The sequence below is a fragment of the Carettochelys insculpta genome, chromosome 13, assembly GCF_033958435.1.
Source record: "Carettochelys insculpta isolate YL-2023 chromosome 13, ASM3395843v1, whole genome shotgun sequence".
In the NCBI taxonomy this organism is placed as follows: Eukaryota; Metazoa; Chordata; order Testudines; family Carettochelyidae; genus Carettochelys; species Carettochelys insculpta.
The window spans coordinates 26,874,181-26,889,486 of NC_134149.1; the positions used below are offsets into that span (position 1 = coordinate 26,874,181).

At 49.4% G+C, this 15,306-nt stretch overlaps 1 protein-coding gene across 1 annotated transcript; it reads left to right on the plus strand.

Moving 5' to 3' along the window:
* Positions 1–8,247: 8,247 nt before the first annotated feature.
* LOC142020204 (protein Wnt-11b-2-like) lies at positions 8,248–14,029 on the plus strand. The gene is made up of 5 exons (XM_075007873.1): positions 8,248–8,342; positions 9,541–9,776; positions 11,135–11,412; positions 12,598–12,890; positions 13,855–14,029. The coding sequence occupies exons 1-5, from the start codon at positions 8,248–8,250 to the stop codon at positions 14,027–14,029; spliced, it is 1,077 nt and encodes a 358-aa protein (XP_074863974.1).
* The last annotated feature ends 1,277 nt before the right edge of the window (positions 14,030–15,306 follow it).

Genomic DNA, 15,306 nt, shown 5'->3' on the forward strand with positions numbered 1-15,306 from the left:
TGAGTTGGTTTGAAACACAGAGATATATGTATCTCATGGAGCCAGAAGGGACGACAAGTGGTCATCAAATTGAGGCATCTGCACTCACAGCAGGACCCGTCACCATCTGGACAGATTTTTTTTTAATATCACCTGCACCCCAACCTTGAAAGGCCCCCTCAAGGATCAGGCTCACCACACTGGGTTTACAAAGCCAATGCTCTAACCACCGAGTTATCCCTCAAGTTGTCCCAGTTGTTTTTGAGTTATACCAGCATGAAAAAGCACCCTGACAATTCGGCACTGCTGAAAAACCATTTTCTCGTGTTCAGAAAATTCCAAATCCAATGAAGAGAGTTTATTCAAATTCCCCGCTCACCACCATGCACACAGGCCTCTGGACCTAGGACAAGCATACGGCACTTGAGCTCAAAGGGGAACTTACGAGGAAATTTCTTTAAAAAACACTGAAAAGGGTGGTTCAGAATGAAGTACTTGAAGCATAACTAAAGAGAAATGTGTGCTGCACATCTGAGATGTGTTCAAAGTAAAAACCACCTAAACACAGGTCTTAGAAGGGTAGTTAGTCTGCTTCAGAAAACACAACGAGGAGTCCGGTGGCACTTTAAAGACCAATACATTTATGAGGGTCCCTTTCCATTATTCTATTCTATTAGGGCCCTAAAAATGTATTCGTTTTTAAAGTGACATCTGGATGCCTTGCTGTTTTATCTAAACACGTGTGCCTGTGGCGTGTGAGAAAAGCTATTTACAGACTCTAGAAGCATAACAAGCAGCAACAGGCTGGAAATGAGCAAAGAAAAAATGTAGATTGGCAATCAGGCCCCATTTTGACCTTGGATTTATTACCCAAAGGAATTGATGGCAGTGCCTTGCTTGAATAATTTAATATTGTACAGGACAAAGCACTACAGGATATACTGTATGGATAATTCCTGTCTCAGCCCACAGGAGACCAGGCTAGGTAGATAAGGCTTTTCCAGTTCTAACTTTTGGGAGCCTATCTTTTTGTGTCTGTACTATCCAATGTCTCATGGAACTGAGGGATGCAATTTGCCTCTCAGAGGTCCCAGAGAGGATAAAGTTCATGGACCAGATTCATGTCCTGCATAAACTCCCTGAATTCAAAGTGATAGAAGCAAAAGGTCCAAGATGGAGAAAAAGGTTTTGCACGTGACGACAATATTCAAGTCCTCAGACAACATGGGGCAATGCCCAACTGCTGCCCAAACGTAAAGGGGAACAAATGACAGCCATGCACATTGCTACCTTTGATAGCCTTGAGAAGACTTTTAATTGGAAAAAAGTATCTCAGCTGAGTGGAGGATGCTGAAACTATTACAAATAATGAGAAAGATAAATGTTTCCTGCACCTGCAGAGCATGGGATGTTCTTTCTGACAAGAAGCCCATCCATCCCCCAACCAGGAATTATGCCATGGCTGCCATGGGGCTCTGTGGGAGGTGACTCCCTCTGGCAGATCTCCAGAGATATACAAGCTGGAATCCACTGAGAATCTCTTGCTGTGCAGCAGCTTAACCCGCTGTCTTGTCCTCTGCAGTCCCCTTACGCTGTCTTATATTTTCCTCTTGATAAGAATTAGAGCTCATCCTGGGCACCCCTACAGGCATTTCATCTGAAACCAGTCAGTGAATCTCATCACACTTGAGATGATGTACCTGTCATGGCCTTGAAAGAGGCAAGAGTTGCCACCCTCCTGAGGGAGGTATGATAAATGTAGATGAGGCTGAGGTGCCTGGAATACGTCTAGAGCAATAAGGAAACCCCAGGTCTTTGTTTTCACCGGGCTCTCTGAACTCAACTTGGGTCTGTCTGGATTAGGAAATGCACAGAGGTATGCAGACCACAACTTTCCCTCACCTGTTCCCTTCCAGGGCCTTCCATCAGGGCTTCTTTCATAGGTGAACTTTTCTGCCATCGGTCTGTTCGCCACATTTTCCTGTTAGTGGGAGTAGGTTATACTGCCTCTAACAAGGAAATGTGGCCAGCAGGCCACATACAGCCATTGAAAACCTATCCAATGTCTTAACCTTTCATAAGGAAGAGCAATCAATGGGTGGCTGGATGGTCCCTTTCCCTTATAGTTTCCTGACCCACACAGCCATGGTGGGAGAAGAGCTGCACTGATGAGGGCAGAAGTGAAGGCTGGCGCTGGAAGAGACTGCATTGAGGTATGTGCTGGAGCTCTGCCTAGGTCAGTGGCTTGGGTTAATTAAGTACCAGTCTAAGAAAAGCTGACTTGTCTCTCTATCTTTCTCATTCTATTTCTTCCGAGCCATCCTGTGGAGCAGGGCAGTGAAAAGGGCAAGAAATCCACCTTGCTGTAACTGAACGTATGTCACTGTGTGTCTGATGCTAGTTTTGTAGTGTTCTGTGAGTACCATGCGCTAGAGAGGAGTCAGGAAAGACGGGAAGGTTGGAGAAGGTTCTCAGTTGTGTCACTGAAAACGTACTTACAAATTAAATAGGCAGCTTAGCACCCACTTCTGGTAAAAGTCCAGTCTTTAATGTGGAATTTAAACTGCAGGACTGTGGCACAGGCCAGATCCAGCACACTGCCTGGCACTATTTTGTCTACAAAATGTTGCAGCACAAAACTACCTTCACCACCAGGACGTCGCCTGCTTAAGGAGGATTTTCCAAGTCTCTGCTGCTCAAGAAGAGGCATTCTCTCCCTGATACGAACCCCTCAGCCCTATGTCAGTCTCAGAACCCAAAGCAAGATCAGGCGGAGAGCACACGGTCAATGAAAACTACCTTGTGCCCTGATGTAAGGAGTAGAGCTGGCCCAGACTCTTCCTCCTCCTAGAACACAGGGAAGCAGAAATGCACATGCAGGAAGGTGTCTGCTGACCCCCATAAGAAGGGGTCCTTGCACAGACCCCTAGCTGTGCCTTTCTTGGGCAGCCTTGCAAAGAAGCTTTCCTCCCTTTGAATCTCTCAGTCCCCTCCTTGGGTTCTTCTCCCTCCCTCCTCTCTACTGAAAAGTTATTCCACAGTTCACCAGGGTTCCCTGAAAGCCCTGTGATTCAAAAACCAATCCCATAAGAAAGCCCAGGAGAAGTAAGGCTATGAGATGGAAACCAGCTGATTCCAGCAATAATGCAGTATCAGCTGTACCTTCTCTCCCTCTTTCAATTTAAGCCCTTCTATTTGGGAGTGACCTCATTTCCCATCCCCATAGGTACCTCCCTCATGAATCATTGCTCAGGCACAAAGCACTAAATACCTTTTCATACCACAGAAATAGCAGGGAAGGTCAGCCATTCAAGCTCTGGCATCGTTTTAATTTCACACGATGGCAAGTCAAAAGGAGGTTGGGATGATATTAACTATCTGTCTAACTATGGCCCAGAAAGGGAAGATTCCTTCCATTTAAAGTGGTGATCACAGAACAAGGGAGGGAGGGAGGGAGGAAGTGCAAGGCAGAAGTCATAAAACTGGGAATATTGCCCAAAGAAATTAGCATTTGACTTCACATGGCTGCTGGCTCCATCAGAGCACATCTCTTCCATTGGCAATACTTTCGTCATCCCTTGTTTGAACAGGGATATTAAATGACTCTGTTGCGGATAAGAGCCCGCATTAATGCTGTGGTGAAGACATGTCTTCATTTATATTCTGCCATGTCTTTTTTTCCTCTCTGTCCCTTTTTGTCTTTCTAAATTTATATGTATGGTTTTTACTCAGGGCTGGTCTACACTAGGAAGAAAAATCAATTTTTAGATAGGCAAATCCAGCTATGAGAATTGCGTAGCTGGAGTTAACTTATATAAAATTGATATTTTGCTACCGTCCACACAGCAAAAGGGTGATGGAGAAACTCTCCTGCAAAGTCGCCTGCCAGAAGTAGTGGGATCAATGGTGGCATCGTTAAATTCTATTTGTGCGCCCATTAGGAGCACTAAGTTGAGCCTGGGAAGATCGACCCCCAGCCTGTCCATAAGTGTAGACATACCCTCAGGTGCATACATGGCTCTGGAGGGCCTCACTTATTGCAGCAGTGCAATTCAACGTACTGCTTCTAATCCAGAAAGCCCCCTGTGGTTCAAGACCTGCCCTGATCTCCATTTACTGGTGCTGCGGCTGCACAGAGTTGAGGGGCTTCAGCTGTCACTCTCCCAGTGTGCACTCTGGGGTACTGGAGGCAGAGGTATTTTATGTAGGGTACCAAGCTGTGGAACTCAGTCCATCAGAGCAGGAGCATCATTGTGCAGTGGAGGGAGGGCTAGCTCAGTAGCTTGAACATTGCTGCTAAACCCAGGGTTGTGAACTCAATCCTTGGGGGTGGGGGCATTTAGGGATCTGGGGCAAATAGATTTAACAAAGAAAAGGGCTCGTGCTTGGTCCTACCAAGAGAGCAGGGACTGGACTCAATGACCTCCCAAGGTCCCTTTCAGTTCTACAAAATGTGTATCTCCATTTATTTATTTATACTGATTTGGTCAAGCATTTGCCTGCCTGCCACTCCTACTACTTAACCCTCATACTCCACACAAGAAAGTGGACAAAAGGTCATCTACACGTCTCCTTCACTTCACTCTGTCTTAGGACAAAACTTCTCACTGCTTCCAGGAGTAACCCAGTTGTCCTTCAATCTCAGTAGACCTTCTCCACGTTGTCTGAGGTCATCCCCTTTTGCGTTTTCCTCACAGGTTTCATGTGAGAGCTTGATGGACTATCCTGGATGATGTTCTTCTGAGAGTGTGGCCTAGCCACCCCAACTTTTTTCACTTGGTTTGAATGTCAAGTGGTTCTTGTTCTGCTCTGTTCCAAAGCTCCGCATTTGTGACAAAGTCTTGCCATTTGATGTGAAGGATGTACCTCAGGCATCTGTTTATGAATATCTGCAGCTTGTGATTTGAATACTTTTTAGTATGCCAGGTCGCGCATCCATACAAGAGCCCACTCTTCACATTTGTGTTCAAAAGCCACAGTTTCGTCTTCGCCTGGATAATTGCTGGCTCTTTTGTGGCTGGTATGGGCCAGTGGAGGAGGAAAGGGGTTACTTGTGCTGTGAAACTAAAAGGAGCACCATAGCGAGTTTGGTCATGCTGTGGGCAGATGTTTTGGTGCACATCATGTAGGAAGTTCAGTCAGACTGTTTTAGGACTGTACATTGTGTAGAATCCCTGTTCTCCATGCTAGGGCATATCCTGTGTACCAGTAGTACAGATTCCAGCATTCTGGTGAAAGCTGCTTTGCAGCAGCCCAGTTCCTTCACACAGCTTGTGGAAAGGTGCTTTAACAGGATTAGATTGGAAATGTTTTTTTGCTGGCAGCATGCTGAGAATTTGCCCCAAACTGGTCTGACACATCCCTAAGTAGGTGTCTCCAAGTAGCACTTCTAATCGCACTCAACTTCTGCAGATTGATCCTCATACAATTTTGAAACCTATAAGCGGCTCCTAATACCCTAAGCCAGAGTTTCTTAACCTATGTTCTGCAGAACGCTGGTGTTCTGTGAACAACTTGCAGGTGTGCTGTGAGCATCTGATGCTTTTTTGATATCATACACTGATCATATGGATTTTCTGTTATTAAAACTAGATACAGTGTTACTTCTTCATTGCTGTGATACCTGATTAAATTACTTCATTTTTCTTTTTTTGCTGAGTATGTGGCTGTTTGGTTTTTTGTTTGTTTGGGTTTTGTCTGAATTTTTTCTGAAGGAAATTTTCACATGTTCTGTGGTCTCAAAAAGTTTAACACTGTCCTAAGCAAGCCAAACAGGTGGAGCAAAGAGTCTCTAGGAAAGAAAGGGGAAGGAGTTAACACTGAGCAGTTAATGGCCGTTAGCAGGACTTTCCCACATTCAGTCAGCTTCTGAGGAATCCCTATGCTGAATATCAGGAAGGGTATCACTGGGGAGCCCAAACTCCTAGCCCCGAACCCAAAAGAGGGGATCTTTGGGCTTCTCTCATTTTTTCCAACCCTTTAAGGTGGGGATTTAGCTTGTTTTTATTGGTAACATGGGCCAGAGCTGGTGCTTTTGGTGGTAATTTGGCCCCCATGTGTCTTTCCCAGGGGGTTGGGATTCTCCATGCTGGTGAAGGTTCATGAGAGGTTCAGAAGGTTCATGCGTCTGACTGACTCATGTATCTGGATAGTCCTGCTGTTTAAACTGGGGCTGAGTGTTGTCACTGAGCTACCCTGGAGGCTGTTCTCACAGCAGAGAGAAAGGGATGTCCAGGTCGTACTGGATCCAATGGTGGGGGGGGGGAACATCCTTCAAACAAAAAACAGCCTCAAAAAGAAAAGGAAGCAGAAGTTGGGCCTCAAGGTCTATCTCCAAGAATAATGATCTATCAAGGTCTGACAGTTGGGCCTGATCCTTGCCAGCAGCTATACCTTTGAGCTATTTCTTCCTATTTAATATGCAAAAAATGCCTAGGGTTTTGCTTTGTTGCTCACTGGTCTGGTTTGTCTCTTGTGAATGAAAAGACGTTGAAACAGAAATTTTCCATCCCTTAGATGTCCCATATAGAGGCCAGACCATGGCTCCATTGACAGACATTCCCTCAGCTTCTATGCTGTAATAGCTATATAAATGGCTGCAATCAAAAGTTGTGTCATAAAGTGCCTGTTGCTTAATCCAAAAAATCTCCTTTCAGGAAGAATGCAAAACCTCTTCCAGACGATCTAGTAGGACAGGGACTCTGGCTGTGACTCGGACCTGCCGGAGTTCAGTTCCCATTCCTGCTGCATTGGCCAGCTCCCTCTAAGGGACCCCACATCAACTTGAAATTCAATCAGTTTTAAAAAAATACAAGCAGTTTCAGCTCTGCCTGAGCTAATTTGGAAGGGCACTTCCTCGTTCTCCTCCCTGCAAATCCCTCAGCGCTCAGCCTCAGGAAATGCACCCATTAATTATGGCTGGATTGAAGCAGGGGTGGGGAGAGTGGGTAGTGTTTACTGATGAGCAAACACATTTAAATTATTCAGAGCCATCAAGCTGTGCGCACATAACCATGTGCCCTTTTCTTGTCGCCCTCCTTTCCTTCTCCTGTGCTATGCATCTTGTTCAGACTGTAAACAGTAACTTCAGGGTACGAAGTGTTAGCGTGTGTATCTGCATCTCCACCAGGGCACAAACGACTGTAGTAACAACTCCGCTCCTACGGCTGCTGCTGGTCCCCCGGCCCTCCCAGGGGCTTTACAGCCACTCCTCCTATGTCTGTAAAGCCTCTTCCTCAGCCGCGGCCCAGGGTCCAGCTCCCGCTGCTTGCCACCATTGACATGGAGCCCGATGATTTCCTGGACCTCTGGGGGTCAGGCACAGCGGGAGGTAGAAACCGAAGCTTCCCAAAAGGCGATTAACTAAACCTTCGGCTCTGCAATGGAGGAAGCACATTACCCCCAGCGGACTCGGCAGCACGCCTTGAACTGGCCCGTCTCTCTCGCGCCACCCGCGCCAGCGAGACGCGGCTGCTTTCCGCCCCCCGCCGGGCACCTCCCCGAGAGCCGCTTCGCGCCTTTGGCCAAGGCCCGGGAGCGCCGAGGAGCCGCGGGCTCCTGCACGTGCTCGCGGCGGGAAGAGGCCGCCGGGGTCCGGCTGTCGGCGGCCCGGGGCGGCTCGCGCACTTGGGGCGAGAGGCAGCCGCGTGACGTCGCTCGGGCAGCGGAGGGGCTCCCGCGGGTTTCGGGGAGGGCAGCGCCCCCCGTCGCTGGGCTGGCTCCCCAGCCGCTGACAGGCAGATAAGGCTCAGCGGCCCAGTGCAGAGGGGCCGTCTGACGCGAGTGAGTGCCGGGGCGGGGGGGTAATGCGCACAGGGCCGCGCCGCCCGGGGGGCTTTCCCCGCGGAGCCCCGCGGCACGAGGAGCAGCTGGGGGAAGCCCTGGGCAGTACAGGGCCGGGCCCGGCCCGATCCCCGTGTTCCCAACGCCGGATCCGCCGGCCACGGTCAGTGTCCGGCCGCTCGTCCCCGTGCTCTGCGCCCGTTTCCCCAGCCCGGCCGGGCACAGCCGAGGCGGGGGGCTGCTGGCTGCAGCCCCGGGGCGGGGGCTCGGCCGCCTTTCGAGGGAGGGGCGGGTTGTGTGGCTTTGACACGAAGCTGCGAACGACCCCGCGTGTCCGGCCGGGAGCGGAGCCGCCGTGTGAATGGCACCCGAAACTCCCATTGTCCGGCTCCCCGGGGGGCGCCGCCCCGGCCGCTTTAAGAGCCGATGGCCGCCGGGTACTCCGGACTCGCCCGGCTCCCCTCGCAGGTACTGCCCGCTGCAGCGATGGGCTCCTGCCGCCCCGCGCCGTTCCGCCTCCGCCTCAGCCTCAGCCTGGCGCTGCTCTGGCAGCTGCGACTCTCCGCGGCGATCCAGTGGCTGTGAGTAGCTCCTGGGGCAGGGGGTGGGGCGCGGCCTGCAGCCCCCAGCAACGCGCCCTGCCCCCGGCTGCTGAGCGGTGCCTGCCCGGGCTCCGCACCTCAGCTGGACAAGCCCTGTCCTTATACTGCTGCCGGGGCTAACCCCCGGGGTCAGGGCAGCTGGGGTCGACCCCTCCCACCCTGCAGGGGAGCTGGCCATCTCTGCCGCCTAGGCAGCCCACCTCCCATGCCTTGCTCCTCAGGCTGGGGACCCTGCTGCAGCTCCTCGCCAAGGCTGCTTGTCCTAGTTCCCTGGCTGGATTTTAAACCTAAGCCTGTGTCCTTCCAGGCCCTTTTCCCTTCTGGCCGAGTAGCCACTGCTGCCTTTGGGGCCAGGAAAGATGGCTTTTCTGTCTTGTTATTTAAATGGGCCCTCAAAACTCAAACTGACGTGCCCCTCAGGATACAAGTGTTAGCTGATCTTTATTACTGCCCAGAGCCACTGAGTCACATGTGGTAATGCAACCTGTGGGTGGGTCGGTGGGAAACACCATTGACTCCAGTTTGCCCCTTGGCGTATATAGAACAACGACAACATGGTGGTTTATAGCCCAGTTTGCAGATGTGCTGGTCACTCATGGTATTTTTGATCAGTGGAAACTAGAAATATAGATTTTAAACCCCGGATACTATTCACATTTACTGGCTGCACAGAAGTAGGGAATACACTTGTAAGGGTGAAGAGCCTGCAGCTCAGCTTACAGCACTGACAGCAGCAGGACCAGCTTCACACATGCACTGCTGGCTTACAGTGTATCCCAGGCTTCATAGGAAAGGGTGCTGCTAGGGGCCAGAGATGTTGTGCTGTCAAATCTATTCAGTCCAGATGCATCTCCTAAGCGTGTCTATGCAGTGATGCAAATAGTAGCAGCTATATTTATTTTATCAGTGTTGATACCTGCCAACCAGGAACAACTCTGAGACGCACCACCTCTTTTCCTTTTTGGGGGTGTTAAAGAACAGCTTTCACTTAGTTGGCGGGTAACCGGATTTCTGATTGAGAGAGGAGAGGCCCAGTAACCAGTTACCAGGACTCAGCACATGGTTTATTTCTAGGCTATCTCCCCTCTCACCCACTGTAACATCTCTGGTTACAGCTTGGGCTGGCCTTGGTTTTTTACCCCATCTCACTCTGCTATGGTAATTGCTCTCATGACAGAGGGCTGATGGTGAATGGCAGCAGGGTAGCCTGGAATGAGACCCAGCACTGTAAGATTTTGGATGGCCTAGTCCCAGACCAGTTGCAGCTGTGCCGAAGAAACCTGGAGCTCATGCATAGCATTGTGTATGCAGCCAAAGAGACCAAGGGAGTCTGTCAGAAAACATTCTCCGATATGAGGTGGAACTGCTCTTCCATTGAATATGCACCCAATTTCACCCCTGACCTCACGAAAGGTAAAGGCAGCTCTACTCTATCATCTAGAATGTCTATACTCTGTCTGCTTGTCTCTAGTTCTTCATTCTTCTGCTGTTCTTTCACATGCAAAATTCCAATTGTTGTCAGTGGGCTATATGCGGATGTCAAATACTCTGGATTAACAGTACTGAGGTCACTAGAGGTATACAGAATTCACACCAGTCTAACTGAGATCAGAATCTGGCCTGGAGCACACAAAGAGACTGCAGGGTGCAATCTCCAAGCTAGCTCTCAGTCTGGGTGACTTAAGTCAAAAAAGTACAATTGGTAGAGACACCCCCCCTCCCCCAGCACAAAGAAAGGCAGAGTTAATCCCAGGGGAAAGTGAAGAACAGAACAAAACGGTGGAAAAAATACAGCAAAAAGAATAGATTCAGTGTGAGATGCAGACAGGAGGGGACACAAAAGAAGTATATTTTTTACACTTGTTTTTGTCCAGCTGCTATTGACTTGGTACAGGAATTTAGCACTCTTGCTCCTGGGAAAGGAGCTACTTGCTGGTGGGGTGAGGGGGTGTAGCTTTAGTTTACATTCAGAACCAGTATTACAGGCCTTTTGGGAGGTATTGACAGGGCTCTGTCTCCTTAATATGATAGGGCTTTGGCTCTAATAGGGGGCAATGTAGTAATATAACAGAAATCATACCTCTGTCAGAGGAGACATAGTGGTGAGTGTTAAAGCACTGAATAAGTCGTCCTAGATTCTGTTTTTGGAGCTGCTGCTGTTTTGCTGTGTGACTTTAGCAAGTTGCTCTGACTCCCTGTACTTCGCTTTCCCTTTCTCTGACATGGGGAGAATAATGCTGACCTGCCCCACAGTTGTGTGAAGAGTTTGTGAGGTTTCACTAACAACGAGAAGTCCTGTGGCACCTTATAGACTAACAGATATTTTGGAGCATAAGCTTTCGTGGGCAAAGACCTGCTTCAGCATGTGCAAGCGTGCACTGAGATGTGGTGCTGAAAAAGCTGTAGAAAACTCAGGTACTAACTGTAAACAGCACTGCTCTCTCAAAGCACCCAGGTGATGAGGCTGAGGAGAGCTAGCCACTGTTTGCTGTGGAGCCCATCAGTGTTGCCTGCATTATCAGCCAAGGGCAGATGCTTCCCTCATGACCCCTCGCCACAGGTCCTGAATTTTGATTGCTGTTGTGCTGCCACTCTCACCAGGCTGAGATCCTTGTGAAACACATAGTGAGCATCAAACGTATGAACACTGGGGATGGATGTGAACAGTACGTGGTGATGTTCTCTGTATGAAGAAAGCTCTGTGGCACTAGGAACCACACAGGCATTTCTGGGATTCGTGACTCTCTGGAATTCTTCCTTTTTCTTCATAGGCACCAGGGAATCTGCATTTGTCTATGCATTGGGAGCTGCTGCAGTCAGTCATTCCATCGCCCGGGCCTGTGCCTCAGGGGAACTACCTATCTGCTCCTGTGGATCTGTACCCTCTGAGATGCCTGGGCCAGACTTCAGGTGGGGTGGCTGTGGGGACAACCTCCACTATGGCCTCCAGATGGGTTCTGCCTTTGCTGATGGTCCCATGAAGTCCAGCAAAGCAGGGGGACAAGCCACCAGGCTTATGAATCTACATAACAATGCAGTGGGCCGACAGGTGGGTATGGTCACTTGCCACAGAAATTGGCAAGAGAGCCACATTCAGGGCACCTCCTTTAAGAAATAACTGGGATGTTCTGGCTGAGTTGTGCAAAGGAGGGCTAGAGCCTCTTGCCAGACTGTTGGGAGACCACACATGAATAAATAGGAGAGGCAATCAAAGGGTTAAAGTAATTTTACAATGAGTGATGCACTCAGACACTCCTCACATGCCTTACATGTATCTGCAGACCTCCATTCTGACTTGCTAATGGACCTGTGGCAACCAAACCTAATCTAACCCAACCAAGGGCCTTGCTGCCAGTTTGCCAGGAATCCACAGCTGGCACCAAATGTGCAAAAATGGAGCAGCTAGCTACTACCCCTCCTGCTTAATACTATGGAGAAATGGCATGCAGAGACTACTTTTTCTCTGTGTGTACCCAGACTACTTGGAGCGAGATGGGAAACTGCCTACAGCACACCCCTAATGAATGGGGGTAAACTTCAGGCCCCATTGTCCCTAGGAATACCCTCTTATTGGAGGGACAATATATCATAGTAAGTGAGCCCCGGGATTCCCTGTTAGTCTGGATGCAGGAGTTCATTTGGCAACACATAAAAGTATTCCCTATGGCGGTGTGCAGAAGAAATTAATCACTCGCCACAGGCCCCTCCACCTGATGTCCCCACTCCCTGCCAGACACCCTTCCCCCCAAAAAAAAACCAAACAAACTGGTGATGACTCACCAGGGCCACCACTGGAGCCACACCACACAAGCTGCCCAGGTGTGCCCAGATGCCCTGAGCCGTGCTGCGCAGCCACCCGAGCTGCTCAGCCGTGCCGCTTGGCTGAACCGCATGAGCTGTCCCGTCCCCAGCCAGCTACAGAAGCCTCCTTGCCACTGCTGCCATGCACTTGTGGGGTGCATACGTACAGCAGCCAGGGGAGTGCCCTATGAGTGCAGCTCTCCTGAGCCACATTCACCACATCCAGCTGTTGCGGTCACCACGTGTGGCGTATTGGACACCACTGCCCTATAGCTGCATGAGGTATGGTCTCTTGGGGTGCCAGTGAGTGGCAGTGCTTTCTCATCTCCTGAAGCCTCCTCTGCATCCTCTTCAGAGATCTTGGGCTGTATGGGATATGGAAGGGAAGGATGAATTCCAGACTTGGGTTCCTTACTGATTTTTATCCTTCCAGGTACTGATTGACTCTCTGGAGACCAAGTGTAAATGCCATGGTGTTTCTGGCTCCTGCTCAGTTAAGACTTGTTGGAAGGGGCTGCAAGATTTGAATGCAGTAGCCACTGACCTCAAATCCAAGTACCTGGCAGCCACTAAGGTGACCCACCGGCACATGGGGACCAGAAAGCAGCTGGTGCCCAGAGAACTGAACATCAGGCCAGTGAGAGAGGCTGAACTGGTTTATCTAGTCAGTTCTCCAGACTACTGCACAAAGAATCCTAAACTGGGGTCTCTGGGGACTCAGGACAGGTAAGAACCAGCTACAGGTGTTGTAACTTTCCTCTGACATAGGTGGTTCTCTTTCTACCTCTGCAGTCCAGCCTAGAATCAGTCTCTTTATAATTCCTTTCTTGACTGAGTAGTGTAATCTCTGCTATAACACACATGACATGTCCCATTGTCAGCTTGGCTGTGAGTACATAGGGAAGGTGTATTTGCAAGAGGCTCTGAAATCTCCCCCCATCAGCTTTAATAAACTTCTAGCACCTATCTTGCTACACACACCCTGCCATGGACAAACCCTGTGATCACATTACTCACAGCAGATTGGAGACAATTTGAGGAAGGGGAGAGGATGCTCCTTGTCATTTGGCATGATCTTATGAGGGGCCTCCCATGGTGTAGATTGGGCCCCATCCATATTACAGTTCTGTCTGTTCCACTAGGGTTGATATTAAAACTTGAATGACTGGTGGGGAGCAAGCATGTGCCAGTTAGTTAGATGGAAGACCCAGCAACTGTGGGGATTCTCATGAATCCCTAAGAGCTTGTTTATCTCCTCTGGGTACAGGATGGTAGGTTCCCCCCTGCCCCTCCCCCCAGTATTCAGTGTTCTGCTGTAAAAGCCATAGAGATCCATATAGTCAATTCCTCAGCCCAGACCTGCTGCAGGGTATATGAACCTGCTTTTCAGTGAGTGGAGTGAGCCGCATTTACCCTCCCTCCCTGCTAAATTTTGAGAATAGTCTAGTCCTCCACCCTAATATTTTCATAATCCTTCCTCCATCGCACTGCTCATCACTCTAGTGTCACGACCTCAGGGAGAAACGGCACCTCCCAAACTATTCTCTGGTGCCCACGTATGTTTTTCCCTGGAGGCTGAGTAAATTGTTTCCTAAACTGATCCCCTTCTCAATTCCTGTGCCATGACTAGCACCTTAACACAGTTGTGCCATCACATCCCTAAATCACCTCATCCGCTTCCATTGGGCAGGCAATGTAACAAGACCTCGGTGGGCAGTGCCAGCTGCAACCTGATGTGCTGCGGGCGTGGCTACAATGCCTACACTGAGAGCGTGCTGGAGAGGTGCCAGTGCAAGTACTATTGGTGCTGCTATGTGATGTGCAAGAAGTGCCAGCGGACAGTGGAGAGATACGTCTGCAAGTAATGGAGGAGGCTCCACAGCAGCCAATGCACTGGGAAAGCACTAAAGGACCTTTGCACTGAGACTCTCCAGATCATGTCTGCATATTGAAGTACTCACAGGTCTGTGAGCTTGGCTAGAAAAGGGGCCAAGGTAGAAGTCCTCATATTATCATTTCCTGGGAAAAATTCCAGGCCTAATGTCTTTAGCCTCACCTGCTCCAGAGCGAGACCAATGGCTGCCTTCTGGGGCTGACCTGGTTTGTCCCAGTCCTCAGTCTCCAGCTCTGGACAAATAGTTTACGTTCTCTATGCACAGATCTTTCTCCCCTGAGCTGCCAGCAGCTATTGTGTCTTTGTGGCAAGCTTTTGAAGATAGTGTGAAATCCAGCCATCATGAATGGAAAAGAGCATGGGGGGAGAGAGGAGAGTGGATGTAGGGAAAGAATGAAGTGCTGCTCCTGCATACACATGCTGAGGAAATCATGAGCGTACACTTGTGGGGTGGTAAGATGACCCAAGGCCACCAACTGCTTCAATTTAAAAACAGGTACACGTCTATTGTCTTCTGCTGCATCACACTTTCTCTCAACATCAGGATCCTGGTTTTGGGGAGGCTTCTAGGAGCCCAGTAAGCAGTGGAAGTTTTGTTAATGTTGCTAGACAATATTGACCTCCTGCGGCTTGGTAAATTCTCTGCTCTGGCACCAGTCAGGTCCTGAGGGTGCCAGACTAGAGAGGTTCAACCTATACCAGCAAAGTGCCCATTCTTCTGGGATTTTTTTTCCTGTTAGCAGTGAGCTTGCATGTGGGAAAATGAATCCATAGCTGTTTCCAAGCTTTATAAATTACAGGTCAAACTCTCTCCTCTTGTCTGTGGGTCACACTCCCAGTTAGTGCTAGCCCCAAGAGCCTCAGTTCCCTCAGGACACGCATCAATGCCAAGATGAAAGCAGAAAGACACCAGCGGAGGCTTTCAGAGATTCCTCCTCTTCTGACTGTTAAGGATTTTTCTCTTTTCTAAAAGGACATCTGTGGTGTAAAGCACACTAGTAAACTAGATTAAAATTTTATGACAAAAGCTCTTGTGGCCCTGGGGATTCTGTGACAGTTGCTGATACATTTATTTTTTTAAGTGGTGAGTTTTTAATTGAATTAAATATGGAAATGAACCAGCCTATTGCTTCAGTCCCCTGTGTCATGCAGTCTGTTAGTACACTGGATTGTACCTATCCTCTAAATGTGCTGCAGGTTTTGTTTTGACAGTGAATAGCTGCATCTCAGCAGAGTTCTGGAAGTAGT

What these genes read in the sequence shown, in the direction of transcription:
- LOC142020204 (XM_075007873.1), top strand. Translation starts at nt 8,248, where the DNA reads ATGGGCTCCTGCCGCCCCGCGCCGTTCCGCCTCCGCCTCAGCCTCAGC. An exon ending in TCCGCGGCGATCCAGTGGCT is followed by an intron (nt 8,343 to 9,540) that starts GTGAGTAGCTCC and finishes CTCTCATGACAG; the next exon opens with AGGGCTGATGGTGAATGGCA. An exon ending in ACAATGCAGTGGGCCGACAG is followed by an intron (nt 11,413 to 12,597) that starts GTGGGTATGGTC and finishes TTATCCTTCCAG; the next exon opens with GTACTGATTGACTCTCTGGA.